At 38.1% G+C, this 27,721-nt stretch overlaps 1 protein-coding gene across 2 annotated transcripts in view; it reads left to right on the top strand.

Moving 5' to 3' along the window:
- Window positions 1–27,721, top strand: part of WWP1 (WW domain containing E3 ubiquitin protein ligase 1) — an 84,513-nt gene that overhangs the window by 25,762 nt on the left and 31,030 nt on the right. The window contains exons 4-10 of one of the 2 annotated variants that reach the window (XM_080938614.1): window positions 4,404–4,494; window positions 9,688–9,826; window positions 10,430–10,554; window positions 13,974–14,111; window positions 14,201–14,267; window positions 17,369–17,553; window positions 25,041–25,338. In XM_080938614.1, coding sequence (XP_080794740.1) covers window positions 4,425–4,494; window positions 9,688–9,826; window positions 10,430–10,554; window positions 13,974–14,111; window positions 14,201–14,267; window positions 17,369–17,553; window positions 25,041–25,338 — 1,022 coding nt within the window. In that variant the 5' untranslated portion in view covers window positions 4,404–4,424. Of the gene's footprint in view, window positions 1–4,403; window positions 4,495–9,687; window positions 9,827–10,429; window positions 10,555–13,973; window positions 14,112–14,200; window positions 14,268–17,368; window positions 17,554–25,013; window positions 25,339–27,721 lie in introns of both variants that reach the window. The other variant, XM_080938613.1, reaches the window with a different exon arrangement.

Genomic DNA, 27,721 nt, shown 5'->3' with positions numbered 1-27,721 from the left:
ATTTTTTTATTTGCTCAATCCTTATTTTGAATTCAATCATGGCCATAAGAACAATCACTTGTCCCTGTCTTTGTCCTGTACATCATAAGCAGTATCAACTTATTCTCTTAAAGACATCATTGATGCTAAAGGCAGTTGAGTTTAGTGTTCGGCCTTTAAATTTAATGTACTTAATTCAGACACTCAGACGACAGAGGGAATTTGAGAACAGACTGGTCTGTATAGTAGTTCCAGGACAGCCAGAGCTATGCAGCGATACCTTGTCTTTCAAAAGAAAAAACTAAAGCAGTCAAAGCCTTCTGACATCTCTAGGTTGCTGGGTCATGTAGTTAATTGATTGGTATTTAAGGCTCCAAAGGGTTCTTTAGTGGAGGTATCTGTCCCATCACAAATCACATTCCCTAGAAAGTAGCATAGTGTCTGCATTTGTGAGGATGACACTGGCTGATACTGGGTTTTTAAATCACCCTTAGAATAATGGGCAGGGTGTACAGTCAGTTGGAGATGTCCTGTACCGTCTGTCTTCATCACTGTGTTCCCAGGTCAGCAATTCTATTGCTTCAGCTAATTAGTATGAGACATCGTTAGCAAGTTATCTATCAGAATTATAGGATTCCCTTGGTTTATTTTCTTGTTGAGGTTACTGTATGGGAGAAAGAATATATAAGCTTGTATTTTTTTTTTTAAAGCATTCTAATTTGGCTTCATGTAGCATTTTCCTTAACAATGGTGCTTCCTTTCTTGCTGGAGTCCCAGCCTTCTTATGTGTGTGTTATTTTTGCTTCTTTACATTTGAATCTGTTTCTATGATTCATTCTCTTTCTGTATTTGAATTCTTAATTTATGCTTTCTAAGCGTTTTGATTGAATTTTTTGATTCTGTGTTTTCCTTTATAATTTGGAACCTATCCTTCCAAATTTCCTTGTAACCAACCTTGAAAATCTGTTAAGAAATCTCTATCATATAATGTTGAACCAGATTGTAGTACCTCTGTTGAGCAGTGATTTTATCTGTGTTCTAGTCTTCTATATTTATGCTGTAATTAAAACAATAAAAGGTTCCTAAAGTTTAGGCAGTATTTATAGAATTACTTGTATGTTTAGCTTCTTTGTTCTTCTTTCTAACTCCTCCTTTTTCGTTTCTTGAAGTAAGGTCTTCTGTTGGCAATACCATTTTGGTTTATCTCAGCAGATTTTGCATGCCTTATGTGTGCTCCAAAGAGACTTCAAGTATACTTTATGCATAGTAAATTCCTCCTACAGCAAAGCATAGGAAGAGAGGGTGAGCAACTACAGTAGTGGAATAAGACATATTTTCTTAGACGTATGATCAAGGTCCACATCAACAGTTTTCATAATTATGTTTTGAAAGTATGCCCTTGATATATAATACATAAAAGAAAATCTTATAATAGTGTACAATAAACACATTTTGTGGTTGTTTTTCATTCCAGTCCTTCAGCTTCAATAAAAAGATCAGCAGGTCTGAGTTAGGGACATTTCATAAGATAATTAGAGAATAGTATCAGACCCACCTAAAATAAAGAAAAGGCTGTGGCCAATGGTTGAGCATGTGCCAAGGCTCTTGATTCACATTCAGAACCACCAAACAAAACCAAGTAAAATACAGGGAATGTAGCGACTGGTAGAGTGTTAGCCTTACATGTGTAGGCTCTGGATTGAACTCTTAGTACCGCAAACAAATAAACACAGTACAAGTCTCAATAAATGGACATAGCCAGGAGAAACAAAACAATCAGACAAGGAAACACAGCCAGTAAACGTTATATTATTTTTCAATTCAAAATTTATTTTATGTATATGGGCGTTGGCTTTCGTATATGTCAGTGTCCCAAATGTTTCTTAGTGCCTTTAGAGACCAGAAGAGGACATTATATCCCCTATAACTGGAGTTGCTGCCAGTTGTGAGCTGTGAGGTGGATACTGGGGATTGAACCTGGGTCCTCTGGCAGGAGAAGCAAGTACTCTTAACCACTGGGCCATCTCCCTAGCCCTGTGTATTTTTATGTGACCCGATCTTTTTTATGGAGCCCTTGCTTTATGGTTCTTGTATAGAAAAGGTGATAACTAAGAAGATCTGGAAGTTTTAGTTAATAGCTTTGATATTGATTAACTCATTTGGCAATGGGATGTGTGTGATAAAACAAAGCTAATTGGCGTATACTATGTTATATTTAGGATAAATAAATTAAACTATTCTGTAAATGACTATAGATAGCTATAAAGTATTAGTTTGAAAAAGCTAGATTTTAAATGTTTTGCCAAAAAAAGATAAAAATTTGAAGAAATAGATATGCTTACTCTGATGTAAATATTTCCCAATGTAGACATCCATCAAAACATCATTTTGGGGCTGGAGGGATGGCTTATTGGTTAGGAGCACTGGGTAGTCTTCCACAGTGATATATGGCAGCTCACAACCATCTGTAACTTGGGTGCTAGGGGATCTGACACCCTTGCCTGGCCCACATGGACACTGCATTCATGTGGCATACAACACATTCATGCAAGTAAAAGCACCATGCAAATAAAATTAAAATAAAATCACATTGCATTCCCAGTGTGTGTAGAGTTTAGGTGTCATTTACAGTTAAAGTAAATGCATAAATAACAGGGGAAGTTGGTTGTGGGCTGTATGTGAACTGTTTCTTTTCAATTTTTCTCAAAATTGGAAAGTATTATAAAGTAAAATATCTGTTTAAATCATTTCTTTTCAAACTTAATTGTTTTCTAGTTTCTTCTTGATTGGCCATACTTTAGTTCATCATCCATCAATAAAATTAGAATGTAAAAGTATACAATTGTAATTTTGAAAGTCAGAACTACTGTATTGGATTTCTCTTGACTCTTACTCACAGATTAGGCTGTTCCTCATGTTGGGTAGCTCCAGAGGCTAAGTGTGAGTGCTCCTGAGGGTATAAGTAAATGGGCTGCTGCTGCTCTTTTATAGTTTTGTCCTGGGTCCCCACGGTGAGCTCCCTTCACTTTGTTTTTGTCCCTTGACCATCCATATACTGCCACTATCAGCCTGGGCATCAAGATAACATGTCTGTGCCTGATAATACTCTCCACTTCTTTATTTGTGTGGGGGTAGGGCACACGCCATGCTGTACATGTGGAAGTTAGAGGACTACCTCTGGGTTACTAGGATTGAACTAAAAGTCAGTTTTGGCCTCAAGTACCCTGATAACACTGAACCGTCTGGTCTATTTATTTCTTACTGTTGTATTATCTCTTTTAAAGGCTATCATTATATAAGTGTGGTGTAGGACTGATAATGTTCACACTTAAGAACATCACAGAACTGGGAATACAGATAGTTGTGCAGTTGAGTTGTGTAAAGCACGGTGAAGGGACTTTAGTAATATATAGTTGACCAGACTGCTAGAAATTGAAAGAGCCTTTCATGTCCATTGACTTTTTCTTTCTTAGTTAATAATGTGGCTGTTGAGTTGGGGGGGGGGGGGTGTTGTCCCTTCCATATAATGTTACTTGTATCTTTGTTTTCAGGCTATTTGATTTTGTACATGAATGTGACAGCTGATCGCTTTCAAGTAGATGTCATTCACAAACCTATTTTCTCATCTGTAGACTAAGAGCATTGGCTTAATAAGGTCTTGATCATAGACTAGACCACTTTCACCTTGGTGTGTGCGTCTGCGTATGTTTGAGTGCATCCCAACACATAACATATGCAAATCAACCAAAGGAAGAGAGTGGGATGAATTTAGAATATTGGTCTTCAAATTTAGGGAAAGGATCTAATGAGAGCACAAAAAGGATAAAATATTATGAGGAAAGCAAGATAAATATTAATATTCTTAATATTTCTTAATGTTTCCCAGAATATCCCAATTTATCTTTAGTAGGCTAAAGGGTTAAGCCTTGAGATACTTGGTATGTAGAAGAAATCTGTAGTTAGCTTCGATTTATTTATTTATTTTTAACAAAAATTCTTGGTTAAATGTAGTTTAAATTTTCCTTAACATGATTAGAAGAATGTTTGTATTCTTAGGAAATACACACTGAAATATTCAAGAATAAAGGACTACATACTCAGGAGATTTTAACAATATGTAAATGTATAATAAGAATAACATTTTTGTATATATTCATTCTTACATTAACATATGATCCTGGAGTCTTGGTGTTATCATTTGTGTTGTTCAGATTGACTCAGACATGGTTGATTGGCCCCACTCTTATTTAATGGTTCTATACTGTCTTCATTTTAAATGAAAGACAACTGAGAACTTGTGATGTTCTTGAATTTTTATTGATTTAAATGACCAGTTTTAATTGAATAAAAATTTAATTTAGTTTCAGGATATTGAAAATTGAAATTTCCTGACACATGAACAAGTTATTCCTTTATTTTTATAGAGTCAAGGTGAATTTTGGGACATGGCCACTGCTTCACCAAGGTCTGACACTAGTGATAACCACAGTGGAAGGTTACAGTTAAAAGTAACGGGTAAGTGATTGTAAAAATAATTATCATTGTGATGGTTAGATGAAATTGGATTTTGGATGCATAATTAGGCAAATATATTTCATGAGTGATGCTCCTGAGACGTACAGAATGATGCTCTCGAGACAGACAGAATGATGCTCTTGAGCCATTCAGAATGGTGCTCTTGAGACATACAGAATGGTGCTCTTGAGACATACAGAATGATGCTGGACTTGAGACATACAGAATGGTGTTCTTGAGACATACAGAATGGTGCTCTTGAGACATACAGAATGGTGCTCTTGAGACATACAGAATGGTGCTCTTGAGACATACAGAATGGTGCTCTTGAGACATACAGAATGATGCTCTTGAGACATACAGAATGGTGTTGGACTTATGTCAGGCAGCACTGGGACTTAGTGTCTTGCCTTCATATTCTGTCTATTCTTTTTTTTTAAGATTTTTTTTTTATTTATTTATATGAGTACACTGTAGCTGTCTTCAAACACACCAGAAGAGTTCGTCAGATCCCATTACTGATGGTTGTGAGCTACCATATGACTGCTGGGAATTGAACTCGGAAGAGCAGTCAGTGCTCTTACCTGCTGAGCCATCTCTCCAGCCCTCCGTCTATTCTTTTTTTCTTGCCTTTACTTTATCATTATTTAGTCTATGTTTTTGAAGTAAAAATTACTTCATAAAATCCATGATCTTGATTTCACAGTAACTTGAATAATGATAATAATAAAATGCTACTTCAGACTATAAAGAAGGAGACAGGTTGAGAGGAACTTGTCTTAGTTATGAGGATGCCGCTTGGTATCGTTTTCTCCATGGCTTTGGTCTTGGATACTGAAGCCAGGCCTTGTGCATGCTAGACAAGCAGTCTACCACTGAACTATCCTTAGACCAGTTTATTCCAGTAGCCTTTTTTTTTTTTTTTAAAATTATCAGGACGGTCATGCCAAGCTTTCTGTATTATTGGAGTCTGGCAGTTGTCAATCTGTAAATTGTGAGAATCCATGACCCCTTTATTCTTGCATATTTATGCCTCCAAAGCTATGAGCGGACGAATGAATGAATAAATGAATGAATGATCAGGCTGCCATCTTTGGGTGACATCACATTAGCTGTAGAGCTTTTATTCTGTTACTTTCTAGGAGCAGGAGATGCCTTAATGTCTTTCACAAACTGGAGGCTTAGGTGGATTGGTTCTTGCCCTGAGTTCATCTGTCCTTTTATCTAGTGCTAAGTAGGAGGCTTCTTAATGACATTAATCTCCCTATCTCTTTCATCACAAGCCCTGGCTGCATCATTGGATCTCCTGTTGGTCTTTTTCTCTCCAAACTGCACATTTTGCATTTAAGCATTGTATATAATTATCACATCACAGATTCATTATGCTGCTTTGCCTCTATTCAGGTAATTAGCCAGTTTCTATTTTAACTTTTGCCCCAGGCAAGTTCTTAGGATAAGGACAAAAAGCAGATAGATTCTTTCTTTGCCAGAGTTCACACAACTGGCCATATGCCTAATTGGTTAGTGTTGTTCCCCTCTGAAACTGCTTTTGAGAAGGCTTTCAGTATCTGCATTGCTCTCAGCACTACTGTTTGAGCTCCTGCTTGGATGGCCCATTAAACTCTGCATCCAGTGTTCAATGGCTTTTTCTTGTCCAAAATTCCAAGCTTTTCTATATTTCTCCTAAAATAACTTGGTTTGTCACAGCAATAGCTGACTCTCTGATACCAACTTATCTATCATTTTTTTCTTGCTGCGACAAAACCCCTGGCCAAGGGAACTTACATAAAATAGTTTATTTGGGCTGATGGTTACTGAGAGGTAAAAGTCCCCTGTAGTGAGGAAAGCATGGCTGGTGTGATCAGGAGAAAGAAGCTGAGCGTGTCTGTCCTCAATTACAAGTACAGAGCAAAGACACCTAGTTTACTTCAGTTTTTTTGAGTCCGTGTCTTACTTTATAGCTCATATCGCCCTGAAACTAACTGTAGCCAAGGCTAGCCTTGATTTTGTGATCCTACTGCTTCTGTTTCCCAAGTACTGGGATTATGGGCACGTGTTACCATGTCCATCATTATAGTTTTTTCTTTTCCTTTTTTTGAGACAGATTCTCTGTAGAGCCCAGGGTGGCTTCATGATCCTCCTTCAGCCCCTTAAGCAATGGAATTACATGTGTGTACCCCCTGTATCTTCTTTTTGTTGTTTTTTAATCTGTAGTTGAGTGGGGACAGACATACAAGGACAGTGTGCAGTGGGCATAGCTCTGGATGCAGTGCGATTCTGGTGTACCTGAGGCATTAGATTGTGTCTCAGGGCCTCATAAAGCAACCAGCCAGCCAACCAGTGTCCTGGAACAAAAAAAACCCAGGATCTAAGAGTTAAACAAATGGTATCCCACTTTCATGTGGTAATGTACTATATCACAAACATCAAGTATGACAGCACGCAGAGAGAGTGAAAGGATCAGAAGCAAAGCTTGCAAGGTATATAAAGTGTACTTGGCTAAAAAACTAATAGGTGATTATATATGTATGTATACACATACATACATACATACATACATACCTATATAATTTATCATTTTTGAAGCTATTTTGTTTTATATTTTAAGTATATTTTGAAATATACCGACTTTTATATTTATGTACATGCACATACATGTACATGCACCATCGTACATGGTCAGAGACGCCTGTGGGAATCACTCTCTATGATTTGGGTTCGAGGGATTCAACTCATGTCATTGTGCCTTTACCCACAGAGCTTCCTCAGTGGGCCCTCATGTCACTTAGTTGTGTTTTGTGTCTGTGATGTGCACTGTAGGTGATCTAAGTTATACGTGGCCTAAACAGGTTTTCTTGTTGATTTCTGGCATTGCCACCTTACTTGTTCTATTCATATTTCATACATCACTATCAGACTGGCTAGTTATTTTCACTTTATAGGACATAATTTCGGGAGACCTTTAATTAGATCATATTTTATATAATGTCTCTTTTGTTGTCTGTTTTCTTTCACCCTTTATTTAAATTTGAGGCACCATTTTTCCTCTGTGCCCACTCTAAACACTCAAACTTTTGGTGATTTTGTTGAAAAATTATATATTAATTGAAGATGATTTTAAGCTTTTATTTTAAAATTCCAAGATCTAAGAACATATCAAATAATTTCTTCTTCATTCAACTTTTATGCTAATTTTCATGTGGACCATATAACACTTGTTATTAAATGTTTTTAGGAATGTTACTGTTGAGATTAAAAAATATATTTAAAAAAATCTATTGGTGGGGGGGAATCTGTTACTTTATCAGTTTTTAGTGTATTCAAGCACTGTGTCCAGGTATACCGTGGGCATATTCTAAGTGGGTCTGCAGTTAACTCATTAGTAATAGCATGCGCTCAGTCATCATATTGGATGCTGGGAATTCTGCTGATGATAGTGCTTTTGAATGCCTTCACTCATCCATCCTAAGAACCGGGTATTATTGTCCCCCTGTTTTTCAGGTGAGAAAATGGAGGGGCAGAGCCGTTAATTGACCTCCTTCAGGTCAGGATTCTAGTGATGCCAAGTTAAAACACAAACCCAGACATATTACTCTCTTACTATGATCCTGAACTGCCTTTTCTTCCTTCTCTTTACTTACAATGTGTGGACAGATAAGGGCATGTATGGATCAAAGGAGTAACTTTTATTTGGAAGGAACCTTCTGTGTGGGGAGTTTCTCTTAGTGGTGAACTTAGAGCAATGTGGAATATATTAGCTGGGAATGAGCTTTATTAAGGCTCTCCTAGTAGCACTTGAGACATAATGTTGAACATTGTTACACTCTGTCAGCTTTTGAATACACATTAGTTTATAACTTTTTTGTTATTCCTTACATATTAGTAGAGGGGAACTATTTCCGATCCTTCACCCCGACAAGTCACTTCAGTTGCCTCACTGGTTTGTTTGGATGATCTCTCTCAGTAGAATAGAAGCTTATGCTGTGTTCTTTCTCATCTTAATGACTTGTGTGTGACACAGAGTCTCTTCCTTCGTCACCTCAGATCCAGAATGGTTACAGTGACCTGGTTATAGAAACGACCTTAATGTTCTGCTTTCACTGCTTGGCAGTCAGTAATTTACCCTGAAAATGTACAGTTCTGTGTTTGGTACCAGTTGCATTCATTAATGGCACATGTTTAGACTAAATTCCTTACTAATCAGATACATTTTTTTATGTGTAAAACTATTTTTTCCAGATAAAACAAATAATTTCTAATAAATGTGCTACAGTTATATAATGAATACCATCTAAATGAAGGCATTTATTTTTCTCACAATCCTTGGCACAGTTTGAAATTCTGTTTAAATAGCAGGTAAAAGTAGAAACCATCCAAGCACACTGATAGCCCCTGCCCACGGGAAACAAGGGACGCTTGTGAACTGAAGGTTAGCATGGGTTGTGTAGGGAGAACGTGATCTCAAATATATATCAACAGATGTCAGCAGATATGCAGATAGCAAATCCTGCTGTGCTTCACAGGAGTATAAAATAATAGAGCCACTTTGGAAAAATAGCATGAGAGAGACCTACTGGGCTACCCTGCAATTCTAATAGATTCCAGGCAAATTGAAACATGTTCACAGCAAAACTTGCACATAGTGTTTATGGGAGTCTTAGACACAACAGCTACAGTGTAGTGTAAATGTCTGTCAAGTGACAGATAAATTAAATGGAGTATATCGATAACGGACTAGTATTTGACACTGATGAAACCTGAGAACATGTTAGGTCAAAGAAGGCAGCTATGAAAGGCCCCACTACACAGACATTTCCGAACAGGCAGTCTGTAGAGACAGAATGAGGGACCCTGGGGAAAATGGAAAATTACTACTTAATGGTTGGGTGCTCTTTGGGTAAAGTAACAAAAATAATGTCTTAAAATTAATTTGGATATGTTTGTACACTTCTGGATCTATTAAAAAGAAGTGTCCTATTGTAATTGAGGTACTTGTCAATAAGTTGGTTACTGAGAAAACTAACATCTAAAGTAGCTTCTCCTTTTGCCAGTAAGACGTGTACTAGAGGTGGAAGAATGCTTCTGTTTTTATTGGTTTACTAGTAGGTAATGCTCTTTTTTGGTTTCTTTTTGTGTGTGTTTGTGTATGTGTGTGTTTATATGTACTCACCAGTAATTATCATTTTCTATTAGTTTGTAGTGCCAAACTGAAAAGGAAAAAGAACTGGTTTGGAACAGCAGTATATACGGAAGTCATTGTAGATGGAGAAATTAAGAAAACAGCAAAATCCAGCAGTTCCTCTAATCCAAAATGGGACGAGCAGCTGATTGTGTGAGTATCGCGTGTAAGAAAAGAAAATCATCAAATCACTTGTCCCGTGTTTTGCATTGTATAGAGTTACTTCAAGTATAGTTTTTTCTTTATCTAAGAAAGAATTTAACATATGAAGATTTTTTTTTTCTCAAAGAGGAAGCACAGTAATTTGTATTTTTATTTTATAGACAGTTATGTCTACATGACCTTTTTTTCTCAGATTGTTGTGTATAAAAGTAAAGTCAGCCATTCTTAATTTTGGCATTTTGAGGTATAAATTTGGCATATGAAGTATAAATTTGCATCTAGTAGACACATTATAACTAATGTCAGTCATTCTAGACAGCTCTAGAAATGTGTTCCCATGGAGAGTCTTTTCTGAGGTCCCAGTAAGACACTCAGTGCTGTGTCATTCAGTGGTTGCCAACTACCATAATCTTGAAGCAGTTATCAAGGCCACAGTGTATTTGAAAGTATTTGTTATTTTCGTTTCTGGTGCAGCGTATTGTTTTATACGGTCCTGAGCTCAGTTCATGCTTTCGAAGAATCTCTGACGTAACTGAGAAGAGTGAGCACATACAGCGATGACATGCTTGTTTTTGTATAATGTTATTCATGCAGAAACGTGACCCCACAGACCACCTTGGAGTTTCGAGTTTGGAGTCATCATACTTTAAAGGCAGATGCTCTATTAGGAAAAGCAACAGTGGACTTGAAACAAGTGCTGTTAACACACAACAGAAAATGTAAGTGGCTTTCTAATCTTTGTTTCCTTATACATCATTTAAGAGACTTTAAACATGTCCTGCTAACGTCCACAAGTGAAGTGTAGTGTCGTGCTTATAAAGAACTTATAATTGTCAATGGCTGCTTTTAGAACTGTCGTAATATACTGTGGGCAGCATTTTCCTGTCCTTCCTCCATGCTGCCATTATTCTAGCCGTATTTCAATACCAGTTACCATTACTCATTTATCATTTACTTGTGTACTTAGACCTGATTCAAGTACGGTGGCGTATGCCTGCAGTCACCGGAGTCAGGCTGAGGCGGAAGAATCGTCAAGTCAGGGTTGGCCTAGGGTGAATAAATAGCACGTCCTCTCAAACAGGACAACCCTCCTCTGTAGAGAGTCAGAGCCCAAACCCAGGTCCTGTGTAGACCAGGCAGGGACTTTCCTCTTCACTGTTTCTCTGGCCCTTGAGCATATTCTTACTTTTATTTTTAACAGTGATATCTGTATTCAGATGAAATATGCTAGTGTTACATCGTTAATTGATAATCAGTTCATTGTTAAAAGTATGGAGAAATGAAAAATAACGAGTATAGAAATTCTAATTTCTCCAAAGATAATCACTCAATAGCTTGTTCTTCTCTCTTGTTCTTAAGCATACTTTTCATCTACTGCTCTTAAAAAAAATAACAGTATACTATAAGTACCAGGTTTCTATGATGAGAATTTTCTAGCATTGGGGCTTCTAAAATAGTTCAGGTTATAGTAATGTTAAGCTTCTTGTTAGTATATAAAAAACTTTGCATGTATATACATAGATTTATAATTTTTTAAAAAGGCTTTCTGGATTTTATTAAATCTCAAATTATGTGATTTATTGAAGATTTAAAAACCAGAATTCTAGTTTATGATTTTTTTTTTTAATGGAATACTTCAGAATTTTGAGGGAATTTGATCCCTGATATGGTCCTCAGATGATTTTAGGGTTTTCCCTTTAGAGGTGGAAATGTTAGAGTAGAAATAATTTAGGAAATTATTTGGTTACTAGAATCTCTGACCTGGATGTATCAGTTGGGTCTGCCAATCACCTTGCCAACGGACCACCCCTCAGGACGAAGGGATCATCTCTAGGAAGATGGGCTTGCTTTACTGAACTCCTTTAATAGGATACAGTACTCTTCCCACACAGCCCCTCCAAGCTGACATGCAGTTGCCATGAGGTTCGCTGATTCTGCCCTCCTTTACAGCTTTTGCTTTTTGTTCTTTCTCTTTATTTTGGATGCGGGTCAGAACCTAAGGGTCTGTTCTGATATCTTGGGCTTTCCTGTCCTTTCTCTAAAACTCCTTCCCACCATGTTGTTACCTGATGCCATGAGGCAGAGACCTCCATGCTGGTAATGCAGTCAGTATGTCCTTCCCCTTCTTGCCTCCATTTTTACCTGGGGCAGCTGTTGAGATTTACAGCATGCTTTCCCTGGGCTGCTTTTCTATTAAATGCTAATAATATTGTCCCCTAGCTTCAAAAGAAAAGAGGAAGTTTCTTCTGAAAATTCATATATAATTGAAAGTTTTTGATAAATTTGACATTTTTTGAACACTTTGAAAGAAGAAAATATGTTACCTCTGGTTTATGCTAATTTAATTATCTGCTATTATGTGACTTATTTTGGCCTGGCTATTTGTCTTCGTACAGAAATTAGTAGGCTTTTCAAGTATAGTATCTTACCTGGATATCATTATTTATGTCCCTATTGCTGCACATGATCATTGTTTCTAACTCTGTTCTGAAGTTAGTCTGTACTCAGCATGCCCCCCCTTAATAAATATTCAGTCACCTAACCTCCATGTAAAGGTATCTATCTATCTAATGCACTCTGTTAGCATTTGTCTAAGCTCTGCTCCACAATAGCCAGGTGTGCCTGACTCACTATAAAAGGGGCTGCTTGCCCCCTGTCTGTCCTCTCATCCCTTCCCCCTCCCCATACCCTTTCCCCCTCTCTTCTCACATGCTCATGGTCAACCTCTACTCCTCTTCTCTGTCTGTCTGTCTGTCTGTCCGTCCCTCCCTCCCTCCCTCCCTCCCTCCCTCCCTCCCTCCCTCTCCCTCTCCCTCTCCCTCCCTCCCTCCCTCCCTCCCTCCCTCTCTCTCTCTCTCTCTCTCTCTCTCTCTCTCTCTCTCTCTCTCTCCCCTACCCTCTCAAGTCCCCTCCCCATGCGCTGAATAAACTTTATTCTGTACTACACTGTTGTGAGGCTGGTCCCTAAGGAGAAGGGATGCCTTAGCATGGGCCCACAGAGGCACCCACTTGTGCCACACATGAGTACACATCCACCAAACATATTCCTTCTCACCTTTACCTTGTTATAAATACAACACAGCCATCTTCTAAGACAAATGCAATTTGAGATAAAACCCTTATAAATTGCATAAACTTAGGTATCTGGTTGTTCTACTTGAAAAGAACGTGTTTAGATGGAAACAGTATGTTATAAACATATAAATATGCTATTTCTAGTATAAGTGTATTTTTAGTATATTACTAGTTATAAAATGCAGCAGTAGTGTCCTACATACCTTACCCTAGGCATTCATTACATTTTGTTCTGTTTTGTTTGGAGGCAGGGTCTTACTCTGTACCAGACTGTCCTTTCAAATCCTCATCCCCCTGTCTCAGGCCCTTGAGAGTTAGAATCAGTCTTGTCCATCCTACCCAGATCTTCAATAAGTGGAGGCTTTCTTCTTACTTCTCTTAAGGCTAGAATCTGATCAAGATGATGGCAGATAGAGCTGTTTTCTTCTGAGACTTCCCTTCACTCAGATAGCCGTCCTTTCCCCGTCTTCAGATAGCTTCCCCTGTGCATGTGTCTGTCAGTAAATTTCTACCCATGAGGGCAGCACTTGGGAGGCAGAGGCAGGCAGATCACTATGAATTTGAGGCCAGCTGTGGACAGAATGAGTTCCAGTACAGCCAGGGCTACATGAGAGGCCCCATCTCCTCAAACAACAACAAGAGCTAAAACTCTCCATATGTATAATGAAGTGACCACTGAGTTTTAGAGAGTTATTTTTCTAAATTATTAACTGGCAAATTATGTTTACAGGGTAAAAAGGCTAGACTTTTAACTTTTATGACAAATACTAAATTGAAATTAAAAACTGAAATTCCTAAGTTGGGTGTGGGGTGTACCTATAAAATAATCGAAACGAGCTAATGAATCTGTTCATGTACCCTATCTTGTGATACATGTTTAAACTGGTAATTTCCAGCACTGTGAATGGAGTTATTCCTGCTGCGGTATTTTGCAGGGCCTCCAGATGCTAATGCAAGACATTCCTTTCCCATGCTGCTGTCAGCTGTTTACCTGCGGTACATCTACAGCATGTTCTTGTGATATGTGACAAAGGTTTTTAAAGTAGAATTTTCTTTTTTCTAGTAGAGAAAGTGAAAGAACAATTGAAACTTTCCGTGGAAACCAAGAACGGACTGGTACAAACCGGGGAGCTGACAGTCGTCCTGGATGGATTAGTGATTGAGCAGGAAACCGTAACAAACCGCAGCTCCTCACCACCCAGTAAGCTGTGCTGACGGGTTTCTAATTTAAGTAGAGAAATTTGACAAGAGACATGTAGAAACTGAGTTGCTTTCTCTCCTGATGTTTAGTGGAAATTCAGCAGAATGGTGATGCCTTCCCTGAGGACGGGGATCCGTCGATAAGGACAGCTCCCAGGTAGAGTGCTCCATCAGCCCTTTGTGCTCCATGCTGGACTATCCCCAAGCTTGAGTTTGTTCTTAACTTACTTTGTTTCTTTGTTAGCTCCGAATTAATGACTCCTGCTTCAGTTCCTTGATTGGTAGGGTTGCGTTGCTGGGTGGTGGTGGGTTAGTGTTCCCAGTTGAGGACGACCTCTAAGCTCTGGTCCTCCTGCTCCCACGACACAAGTGCCAGAATTTCAGGTACACCGCACACCCAACTTACGAATTTCAGTTTTTAATCTCAATTTAGTATTTGTCATAAAAGGTAAAAGTCTAGCCTGGGCTACATTGAAAGTCCCTATATCAAAAAATACCAGAAATATATAAATCAATAAAAATGTAAAAGCTTGTCTGTAAAGATGTTATTTGCTGAGTACCTGGGAAAGAAGCTTTAAAATAGCAGCTTTATTAAGATGTAAGACATAAGAAAATTATTGTTTTGGCCATTCTCTGTAAACAGAAATGCTTGTCTTAGCATAGTGTTTCAAGTGTTCTCTTATGCTGTGGAATGTGGCAGTGCTTCCTTTCTTCCTGAAAATGTCTTTCACAGTCAGTGTCTGCGGTGTGGTGGTTACTAAGACTGTGGTGTGGGAGAGAGCTCTTCTTGACTGGTCATCCTCTTGTATCTCACAAGCTAACTGCCCTGCAATTATGGCCACAGATCCTATCTCGCCCTTTCCAAAGCTCCCTGCCATTCACAGTTTGTAATGATTTAAAAAGGCTTTCTTAAGACTTGAGGGCCCCAAGGCATGGGTGAAGTCTGGTGGGGGGAGCACCCTCTGGGAGGCAAGGGGGAGGAGGAATGGGCTGAGGAACTGTCGGAGGGGGAAATGGGAAAAGGGTCAAGGACGGGAATATAAACAAATAAAAATTTTTAAAAGATGCTTTCCTTTGAAATATGTAAATGGAATGAGAATGTATAATTCAAATATGGTGGAGTTAAAAGTCCAAAAATATAAAAATAAATTCTTAGAAAATAGACTTGGCAGTTTTAAATGGGATGTCTCCAAAAACTCCCCTTAGAGCTCAGGAGAGTTCCCCCGCTCAGGAACCCTAAATAAGAGGAGGCATAGAATATGTAAAAAGCTAGAGGGGGTGAAGGACACCAAGAAAATAAGGTTTTCTAAATCAACACAAACACAGCTCATATGAACGCATGGAGACTAGAACAGTATGCACAGGGCCTACACAGGTCTGAACCGGTCCTCTGCCCATATATTACGGCCTCCAGTTTAGTGTTGTTGTGGAAGTCCTGAGTAAGTGAATAAGTGGGTATCTGACTCTGGTGCCTTCCCTTAGGCTCTTTTCTTTCTTGTCTTGAGCAACTCAGGCCTTGCTTTTATCTTTTTACATTTTATTTTATTAATAGCCATTGGGAAAATGTTGGTTGAAAATATGTTAGGATCCGTTGAACACCGATCAGCATGGCCATCATCAGAAATAGAAAGAACAATGAATGTTGTAGGCATGGATGTAGGCAACATAGGAAAAATATACAATTTTAGTGATAGTTTAAATTAATCCAGCCACTCTGGGGGGTGTATTAAAAAATCTAGAAGTAGATCTAGCCAACCGCTGAGCTGTACCATTACTGAGATTATATGCAAAGTACTATCTATATCCAATGACAAGAATACCTACACACATATGCTCATTGCTACCCTAGTCACAAAAGTGAGCAAATGGAGCTAGCCTAGATGTCCATCAACTGATGAATGAATAATGGAAATGTGGTATATACTTAGCAGTAAGGAAAAAAAAAAAAAAAGAAAATAGACTTGTTATGTCTGAGGAAATATGCCAATATAGGGCAAAGTATAGCTATTGGATTCTGCTGCAGAGTTACTAATAATACATTCTTAATCGCTGTTGGGTGCTTCTCATCAAAGCACTGGAAGAAACTAGATACTGTGGCCCACCCATAGTCTGAGACACTTGAGATACTGAAACAAGAGAACAGCAGATGTGGTGCCGTATGGTTACTTCAGTGGGACGTAACCAGAAAAACAAAACAAAAGCTGAAAACAGGTCAAGAAGATAATTCCTTGGTAGAGCTTTTGCTTACGCTGTGCAGAGAAATGGGTCTGTGTCTCAGTACTGACTATTGGCTGGAGGCCTAGCCATTAGTAGTTGACGCGTCTCTCTAACCCACACAGTACTGCTTAAAAAACAAGGCTTTTGAAACTATGCTTTTCAAATTGCTTATTTGTCTTAAGTAAACAGTGTCCAGATTACAATTTACACTGAGAAAAATTAATGACCAAAACAGTGTAACAGTTTGTAGATTTAAAATGTATTACTGTGTAACATGTTTACATTCTTTAAAATACAACTTTAGATTTTAAAGGAGTTTAAATGACTTAAAAACTAATCAGTGTTGAATATGGTTGCTCATACATGCAATTTCAGCACTTGAGAGGCAGAGGCAAGAGAATTGCTTCAAGTTTGAGGCTACCCAACTTTTATATCAAGTTCTAAGCTAGCCTGGCCCATCTAGGAAGACATGTCTTAAGACAAACAAAACTACCAAAACTGTTATTGTCTTACTTTACAGTGGCACATCTTCTTTTTTTAAAAATGAATTGTATGGTACCAGGAAACATTCAAGTACCTTCTCACACATAGACTTCTAGCTCGTTGATTCTGCGTGGCCGAGGAGTGAGACATACTTAAGAATTACTTGGAAGTTTTGTTCAGACCTTACCTGTCTTCACTATTTTTACAAGTTCAGAATTAGTTTGTGGACATTTTATATAATTTCATGAGCCTTTGAAACAACTTTCAGAGCATTTAAAATAGCCCAATATTCTAATCTAAAATACACGATTGGAACAGTACTTGAAGGCCTATCCACTCAGCATCCTGGCTTTGTCTGCCAGTGTGGACACTCAACATTGAAGATGGAATAATTTAATGTAGCAGGACAGGCTGCGTCTCTGCTTTCTGCTCAATGACTCCACGTGAATGTTAGAAAGTCAGTTTTTTTTTTTTTTTTTAATGTAAAATCTGCTGATATTGTTTTATTGTATTTAACTCAATTGAAGTAAGGTGCTTTTTTTCTTTTTCTTTTTAAAGGTTGGCTGTTGAAGGTACTATTGGAATTGATAACCATGTATCAACCAATACTGTTGTTCCCAGCTCATGCTGTTCACATGTAGTTAATGGAGAGAACACACCGTCATCCCTGTCTCAGGTTGCTGCCAGACCCAAAGCTACTCCAGCTCCAAAACCACTCCCATCTGAGCCCACCAGTGACACAGGTAACCTGGACTGTTTGCCACATTGTTGGAGTGAAAATTAAAGAGGATTACATATTTATGCCTTCATTTTCTTTATTATATTATCAATCTTGTTTTATAATATAAAGTATAAAATTATGATACTTGAAGTTTTTTCTAAGTTTACAATCTTCTGGATTACTTAAGAAGTTATGAGAAAAACAGTTGAGAAATCACAACATTTTACTAAGCAAGTACTAACGTGATGTAAGATTCTTGGGTTTTAGGCCACAAGATACTATCTAATTAGTGATAAAGTATGTTTTTGAAAGAACTTGAGTGAATTTATTGAACTGTTAGTGAAAGTTAAAATGTGGAATCTCAGGGTCGTTTTGATTTGCATTTCTATGATGACTTATGGTTGTTGAGCACTTCTTTACGTGCTTCTCAGCCATTCGTGATTCCTGTTGAGAATTCTTTGTTTAGGTTTGTACCCTATTTTTAAGTGGGCTATTTGGCTTTTTTGAAGTCTAACTTCTTGAATTCTTTATACATTTTGAATGTCAGCCTTTTGTCAGATGTAGAATTAGTGAAGATCTTTCCCGAATCTGTAGGCTGGCAGTTTGTCCTACTGACAGTGTCCTTTGCCTTATAGAAGCTTTAAGTTTCATGAGGTTCCATTCATCAGTTACTGATCTTAGAGCCTGAACCATTGGTGTCCTGTTCAAGAAATTTTCTTCTGTACCAATGCATTCAAGGCTCTTTCCCACTTTCCCTTTTATTAGGCTTGGTGTATCTGGTTTTATGTTGAGGTTCTTGATCCACTTGGACTAGAGCTCTGTGCAAGATGTTGAGTAGAGATCACTTTGCATTCTTCTTCATGCAGACTGTCAGTTAGATCGGCACCATTGTTGAAGATGCTGTCCTTTTTCCACTGTATGTTCTTTGTTTCTGTGTCAAAAATCAACTGTGTAGTTTCATTTGTGGATCTTCAATTCTATTCCATTGATCAACCTGTTTTTGTATTAATGGTTTCTTTAACTTGTCTGCAGCATATGAATTGTCCCTCAGTAGCTAACATTTTAGAAGTGTGTGCTGTAATTTGATATCGATATCAGAAAGTTTTCTATTTCCCCAAAGGGAGAAATACACCACTGTAGAAAAAGTATCTCAGGAAAACTATCCAAGAAGGCAGATACAACAGTGAATTTGTTGCTTATCTTTCATAAAAAAGAATGATATAACATGATAGTAAAAGCCAAGAAAATCCATCTTGTGAAAGGAGAGCTCCTGCCTGTAAACAATTATTGACAGTTGGTGGCATCTGGAGAGTCAGTTTTCTTCAAGTGTACACACCTGTGACCATATTCGAAAGACAAACTACACTCAGTAGGTTAGTTTTACAAAGATGCTGCAGGGACTATAAAGAGGGAAGAGTGGGGCAGATGGGATCAACACACACAGTATGTAATTCTTGAGGAATCAATATTTTTAAAAACTCATCCTATAGCTAGACAAAATAACACATTCAGAACACTTTGGGCCAATTTAAAAATTAGAAATTGCAGTCTTAAACATATGGTCTGAAGAAGTAGATACTGGGAGAACAATAGTTTTTATATCAACATGTATATCCTACTTTATATCAAAACCAGAAAAAACAGCAAAATAAGAATCTTTTAAAATTTACATTTACATTATTTCCTTATGAACTTTTCCAAATGGATATAAAAGTAAAATAACAAAAAGTCCAAACCTGTTCCCTCACATATTACCAAACTGGACAAGTTTTTTTTATGTGGCCGTTGGTGGATTCGGAGTTGGACAAGTTGCATCATTTCTTGCAGTAATTAGATGTCAGTTCCTTATTCATGCAAGGAATCGGATGATAAACATGTGGACTGGGCACTTCAGAAAGGACAATTCACTGTCAATCGCTCTTCCTTTTGAAACATTTAGCTGTTTGAGGAGGCTAGTCAAAGTGTTCACTCCCTTTAGTGACTGTGTGTTTTAACTTTGGGCATATTCAGATGTTTATGAGGAAACAGGAAAGAATTAACCTTTGTCAGTTAGCACTGTAGAATCTCTTCTGTATACTTTATAGCTTGTTGAATATTTTAGATACTCTCTCCATTGAAGATATGTTCATTTTTCACAGTCCTGCAATATCAGGGTGAAAATAAAGCACGCATATGAGGCGTTGCATCAGAAGCACTGCCCTGGCCTTTGTGGCGGTCTCTGCTAGTCATACAGCCGTAGCTACTGAGTGCTTCCGCAGGTGCCCTCAGTCATTGTTTGCTGCTGGAGGAGTTAACGTAGAGAGAGGCGACAGGAATTAGTGTCCAGCTCTACCTGTGGGCTTTATACAACCTTCTGTCCACATTTAGTCACATGGGTGTCCGACAAAAGGATGGGCTTATTTTTTATATTGAGATAGACCTCAGTGTTCTTCCAACCTTTCCACCTGCTGTGAGTTTCTTATAAAACACTGTGGCTACACTCATTGTATCTTCTTTAAAGGACTTCCGGAACCTTTTGTGTTGGCAGCAACCACTTAGTTGATGTCTTTGATTGCTTATTCCTTACTAGTAGGATTAATTCAGATATCTTTTCAAGAAATGGGCATTGTCTGTTCCTTTAAGATGAAGATGACAACTTGTGTTCTCCCACCCCGTTTGAGGGGCTGGGTGCTGGGTTTTGTCCCAGGTTCCTGTAGATAGAAGCAAACACTTTACCGTTGAAGTTCATTGCTAATATTCCCCCTTTTCAATTAGGCCTCTTGACATCAGTGTCTGTTATTGGAACTGTGATAATGAATGTAGAGCTCCATATGCTCTCCCGTTCACCAGCAGGTCTGCAGGATCTAGCTGATGCTGGTGCGTACTGTTGAAGCTCTTCAGCTATGAGATCAGTAACCTCCGTCCTCCAGGACGTTACCTAGACGTATACTCCGTTTCACTATGGAAAGAAAACTACTATACCTGTACTGCAAAGCTTCTGAAATCACTAAAGATGTGTGTGTGTGTGTGTGTGTGTGTGTGTGTGTGTGTGTGTGTGTGTGTGTGTGTGTGTTTTGTAAATTCATTTGGTAGGAATATTATAGAACTTGTAGGAGGCTATTTGTACTTCCCACCATGATTGGCTTCTATCTTGTTCAGGTATTGATGTGGTATATAATACTTATGCCATATAACTGTTCTAAATTCCAAACCATGAATTCTGGAATATGTTGTCTCCATGGGTTTTAGATAATGGATGTGCGCCAATACTAAGGAGTCCAGAGAAATGATAAATTCTCACCAGAGGTAGTATTGAACATGAAGTTTTTTTCTCCCTCTTAAGAGTCATTTGAGGAGCTTAGGTGACATAAATGTTTATTATGGACTGCATTGAGACAATGAGGCAGGGAAGACTAGACTGAAAAGAGTAGACTCATCATCAAAGTTAGCACCTCTCTACAAAAGAGGACTGACATTTTTAATTGCCTTATAACGTGTAAAGGTTAAATGAGATAGATCATAAATATCTATCATACTTCTTGAGAAGTGGTATTTAAGAAAAATACTGTACTTTTTTCTACTTTAATGCTCCCTAGTATGAGGTGACTTTTTCTCATGTATAATTATTAATAAAAGGTAAGTGTGATATGGGTCAGACAAGTGGGTTCTGTAGCTGTGTTATACTTTTAACTTATTGAGAATTATAAGGACTGGGAAAACTTGGGAGCAATGTATGCGAAGTCCTGTGTACTGGGACTACAGTAAGTTACCAGTCAGGAAAGCACTGATACAGGCTCAGCACTTGCCACTGTAAGCAGTTCACCCTACTTGCTTTGTGCTTGAGTACTTAATTTCTTCAGAAATGTGGCTCATCTAACTGCCGCTGGAATCAGATACAGAGCTGAGTCATTCCTACAGGGCTGCCTCACAGTCTTCTCTTTATAGTCATATCCATTCTAAAATGACTCAACCTGTAAGGAAATTGCACAGGAAAACAAATACTTTTCATTTAAAAAAATACTTTGCTTTTAAAAGTAGTAAAATGGTATCATGATCTATTTATGTTTAAATAGCAAAATAGTCAAGACTATATAACTTATTAAAAGAAGAGAGATTTCAATTCTAGAACTCAGGAGCCAGAAGCAGGCTGCCCCTGTGAGTTCAAGGCCTGCCTTTACTATATAGTAAATTCCAGGCTAGCAAGGCTACGTACTTGATACCCTGTCAAGGGGCTTTGGGGAGAAAGAAAGAAAAGAATGATTAAAGAGATTTAGTATACAACTTTAATTCAATACTTTTTAGTTCAGGAGTTGACAATCATTCAGTTCCTTTGGACCTGTGGTGAGGACATCATTTTGGATGTTATCAGCTGGACTATATATGGAAGACAGAGAGATTACACAGTGGGACAGGAAGTCAGAAGAACTGGAGATAAGATAAAATGTTTGTAATAGCTACCTAACCCTTAGGAACTGACTTGGTGTCCTGTGCGAACTACCTCAGTCCTTCTAAAGGCAGCAGTTCTAACGGCCTCATTACTTCTCTCTGGAAAAAAAAAGTTATATATAAGTACTCAAACCAGAACAAAGTCGCAAGTGGAATTCAAATATATTAATATTTCTACCTCTTTTCTACTTTATTTGAAAGGATTGTAACCCCAAAATCTTAGTGGATAAAAGTGATTAAAGATATATTTATAAAGCCAAATCAAACTGGAGTCAGGTATCACATCTCTGGAGACCTAGCTACTTGGATAAGGAGGCCCTCTTCATTCCAGACCTTGAGAGTCTGAACAACTTAGCTAGATACTATAAAGTTCTCATATATCTACTCTTCCTACTGTATCTAGAGTTTTCTAGTGACATCCTATATATGGTATATTTGTTATATCAACAAACCATTATAAATAAATGGTTATGGCCAAAATGTTCATACACATATGCGCGCGCACACACATACACACACACATATATCAAACTAATTTAATAATGAAGAAGAGTGATAATGAAACTATCATTTTGAAAACAGTATCAGATAGAAACACTGGGCAGAAATGTATAATTTAATTATACTTCATTTCTTGTGTCATACTAGATGTGGGTTCTGAGAAATGCACATTGTTATTTCAGTCCTGCACTTGAGTCTCTTGAGTTGTGAGAAATTAGGAATAAAAATTCAGTCCACGTTTTGTTCAGGCTTTCAGTATGGTCATAAGCTTCGAACTCATTCGGGTTGAGTGAGGTCAGGAGACTGTACAATAGTTTGATAGAAAGCAGCTCAGTCATCTTGTATCTTAGCTGTGCTGGGCATTTCCACTAACAAGCAATGAGAATTGTTGTTCTTCATTCTTAACAAGCATCTCTATTTAAGCAGTCACATAGTCCAGCCTTCTCACCTAAAGACACTTTTATCTATACCGAAGTCATTCTCTATAAAACCTTAGTATATACCATGACGGTACATGCTTATGATCCCAAACACTTGGTGGGATTACACTTTCCAGACCTGCCTGGAGTAAAAACAAGCAAACCAACAACAAAAGCAAAAACCACAAACTCTTAGTATTTTGTTTTTTTATAGAACTTCAGTCTGATCTTGGCTTTTCATCTGCCAGTATGTTATAATTATGTTTAATTTATTAGTTCTTATTTCTGGTTATTTAGTGTGTGTTCTAAATAATCTCCTTTACATAAAAGTTTTACTCTTTTCAGTGTTTTTGACTTTCCAGCTTAACTGTCAAATATAATCAGCAATATTGAGTTGTATTAGTGATTATGATTATCCTTACTTTGTTCGTTAGTATTTTATTGAATACTTCTTAGGTAATATTAAAAATAATCATATTGCTTTTATCCTTTGCTCAATTTATAGTTCCTAACATTTTGCTAATATTGAATTAGCTTTGATTATGCATCATGATGGGCTATGTCTGGTTTTTGGGATAATGTTTTGTGTGGGTTGGAAAGCTCTTTGGAATATAATAGCCAAATAATGCAAGAATTATTTATAAAGCTTATAAAAGAGTTTTTAAAGTTTTTTCAAACCCTGTTCACTCCTTGTGCTTGAGGAAAATATTTTCTCATTGACTTTCCATTTCAACTCTTGATTGTTTATTTAAAGTTTCATTCATTTGCTTAATATATCCTGACTGGTTGTGATTTAAGTTCTGTATATGTCTGATTTTACTCGTATAATGTTGTTATTCTTTACAGACCTTGCTGTAGTTCTCTATACTTTCCTAATCATAAAGTCATTGGGTAATATGTCTAAAGTTCAGATTTCCTGACAATCCCTTATAAATTAAAAAAAAAAAAAAAGCTGAGTCACTGTAAGCATCTTACTTTTAGGTTGTTCATCAGGTGACAGTGCAGTAGTTTCAGACTGAAGCCACTGAAGTTCTCAGCTACCCTAGGAGAGGGTGCCAGATGCAAAACCCCACTAAGCAGAAATTCACAGTAGCGAAATTTCCTCTGTGCACTCCCAGGACTTGGTTGACCCTGCAGCATATTTGGGTTTTCCGAGCCATTTGTGAATCCACTTGGACGATATGGCAACGGTTTGGGAGAGGGTTCCATACAGCATGCATGGTGACTAACAATCCTGTAAACCCACTCGTGCCCTAGCTCCCCTGCAAAATCTTGATGACTGCCCGTTCTCTCAAAGCTTGTCACCCAAGCCACCAGTCTGAGAAAATAAGGTTCAGGTAGCCACAGTCAATCCACCTCATGGATGGAGTCCATGATTGTTTCAGGGACACTCCATGGCACTAGAACATCTTTAGGTAGACATTCAGGAAAACAATACGGAGACATTTCCTCTAAGTTTCTAGGGAAGTGTAGAAACTTTTGTTTTATCAAGTAGCAAGGTCATATACTGTCTGGCCAATATAAGTGTACCTTCTGTAGCCCCACAAACATGCAGCTCTCACAACTGTGCTGACTGTCGGGACGTCTCAGGAGTGGTTATTTCTTGTGTGAGTGGAATGGAAGCTGGGCTTGGTTGTGTGCTCGCATTCCCAGCAACTCAGGTGGCCAGTGCCAGAGGACGTCAAGTTTAAGAAAAAAGTTTAGAATGGACTGTTGGAATTATTTTTATTTTTATTTTTAGTCTCCGGTGGTACTAAGAATTAATGCAATCATCATGACTGGACAAAATAATGAAGGAGTTTTTGTTTGTTTTGCTTTGAAACTAGCTACCAGTTACACATAAGGAGATTTAAAGTTGATAATTTGGAGGGAAAACATTAATTTTTCTAATGTTGGTGTCTCTTTCCTGGAGCTAATGTTATTAGTAAATATACTTAAATTTTTATTTACCAACTTTTTAAAAAAATTCCTAAAATTTTTATTATATATTTACTTTTTTCCTAAAAATTGATTTTAAAGATATCTCTTGTTTTATGTTTTTGAATATTTGGTACATTCCTCAGTTTGGGTATTGAAGAAATATAGTAAATTAATTAGATAACTGAGTCTTGGGTCATTTTGATCTTTTCCCTTGTAGTTAATGGAGAATCATCATCTGTCCTAGCTGATAATACTCCAGCCATGGGTACTTCACTACCATCTGAAGACACCACCGCGACTTCCAATTGCACTAGCGCCACCATCCAAGAGCCTCCTGTACAAGAACCCCCAGCATCCTCAGAACACAGTGAATGTATTCCCTCTGCCAGGGCAGAAGTGGGACCAGAAGCTCGGAGCGTCCTAGACCCTGACTCTGATTCTAGAAATAATTCTGGTTTTGACAAAGTAAGGCAGCCAGAAGGGCGTGTAGAGTCTCTGCAGCCACCATCTGGAAACAGCAACACGGAATCTTTGCCATCAGGGTATGTCAAGAAAATGTTTTAATGTTTGACTTTCATTTAAGCAAAAATTTTCTGATGAAGTATGACTATTGGGTTTCTTTAAAAGACAAAATGTTTCTTCAAAACATTCTGGAATGTTTCTTTAAAAGACAAAACAGGGTAGAGCCTGGAGAGGTGGTTCAGCAGTTAAATGTACAATGTGTTGCAGATCTCATTCCTGAGTGCAGACACAGGTTAGACATTCACCTTCAGGATGCCATGCCTCTGACCTCTGTGGGCACTGGCACTCATGTGTATACACACCCACACACCCACACACCCACACACTACCACGCACATATTACACATTACAAATAATTTAAAAATCATAAAATTTAACTCCAAGTGGTAACATTTCAAACAGTGTATTTGCTCCAGTGAGACTACCTTTTAAAGTTAATCACTTATCTGGTGGAAATACATGTTGTATGGAATGAACAAACCTGATGTGAGTTTCAAGGCCTTTGATTTCTTTTTTATTTTCTACAGTAGTGACCATGAGACACTTGTCATAACTGCAGCTCTCTGTGTGATCTGCATCCCTGATAGACAGTAGCTAACCCTCCATTCCCAGTACTAGTGAATGCAGGTGACTGTCTCCTAAAGACTCTCTTACAAGCCCGGATGTTTCCAATCTTAGGTTTTCCTAGTCTCTTTTAAGTTTCTTTGTATGAATATTTTAATTCCCAATGATCTTCTTTTTAAAAAAATGATTCTTCATCTTTATTTAAATATAGCTTACTCCTCACATATTTTTGTTACTGATGATACCTATAGTTATTAATTATTCATTCATTTTGTCTACCTTCAAGGGACAAGCTTAGACTTGATTCCATGTATGTACAATGTAGTTTGAAAGTGCTGGGACAAAAATATGATACTTGCCTTAGTGTAACTATTCTATTGTTGTGAACAGACACCATGACCAAGGCAGCTTATAAAAGAAAGCATTCGATTGGGGGCTTCCTTACCGTTTCAGAGGATTGATCTGTGGCCATTGTATTGGGGAGGATGGCAATAGGCAGACATAGTCCTGGAGTAATAGCTGAGAGCTCACATCTGATACACAAGCAATGGACAGAAAAGGAATGAACCTGAGCCTGACCTTCTCCAACAAGGCCACGCCTCCTAGTCATTCCTAAACAGGTCACTGGAAACCAAGCATTCACGTATGGGAGCCTGTGGGGGCCATTCTCGCTCAGATCAGCACAGCACTGTTTAATACAGCCTACAGTAATCAGAATGTTGACGTGTGGCCTTTGCAGATTTATCTTAGTTGCTTGATTGCTCATGTCCGAATCATGTTCTGACTTTTCTTGCTTTTCAAGCTGCTTTTCTCTCAGTGCTTTTTACTGGCCCATCTGGTTTCAGCACTGTAATTGTGGTTTCAGACTGTGGTCTCTCTGCATGTGCTTCCCTAGTAGATCTTATGGTTTTGGTTATTGTCCTTTACGTGTAGGGAGAACTTGCTCTGAACTTGGTTTGCTGCCTTCTGCACAGTCCTCTTGTATTTTGTGAAGACACTGCCCTCTCTGTCTCCTTCAGAAAGCTTTGTTTTCTGTCTCCAAACTTTGGTAGTTCACTCCTCATGTTGTGTTTGAGGTCAGATTTCCCAAACCTATGCACAGGTCAACTCTACACAAAGTGATCCAAAGTTAAGGCAGTAGAAAGTAAAGCATATTTTACAGAAGTGGTCTCTAGCTGGATGTAGATCTCAAGTATTTATACAAAATTAGGTGGTTTAAAACTACACATATGTCCTCTTGAGATGTCTGATGATCAGAGATAAAACATGATAGGTGCTTCACCTTAGTGTACTGTGAACTGGCATGGAAGCTGTTTGTCGGGGCTGACCCTTAAATGTGCCAGACTAACACCCCAGTAGAACTGACTTCAGGACTGTGTGTGAGAGAGCTCAGCAGACAGTTCCTCCATGGCCTGTGTGAAGATGACAAGTCAGTTTAAAGCTGGGTTTGGTGGCACAGGCTTGCTAGTCCCATTCTACTTGGAAAGCTAAGGTAGAAAGACTGGAAGTTGTGACCTGTCTGGCCAATTACATTCTGTCTCAAAATATAAAATTTTAGAGGGGTTGGGGCTATACATAGTTCAGTGGTAGTGCACTTAGGTTACATTCCAGTACTGCAACAGGAAAAGAGAAACAAGTTAAAATAAGCAAGTCTCTAATTTTCCTCCCTGGAGCTAGGTCTTCTGCTCTGTGTTGTGATTTCTATTCTGGCAATGCCAGGTGTGTGGAGTGTTTTATTTCCTGTCAATATAGATAAGAACCTTGTGAGGCTAATGAGTAAAGTTAGAAAGTTTCAGACATGCTTCCTGTCTTCTTCAGAGAAACCCTATTCTGGGAACT

The sequence above is a fragment of the Micromys minutus genome (genome assembly GCF_963924665.1).
Source record: "Micromys minutus genome assembly, chromosome: 26".
In the NCBI taxonomy this organism is placed as follows: domain Eukaryota; kingdom Metazoa; phylum Chordata; class Mammalia; order Rodentia; family Muridae; genus Micromys; species Micromys minutus.
Note: the sequence above shows the minus strand (reverse complement) of the source record. Positions and strands in the feature narration are given on the sequence as shown.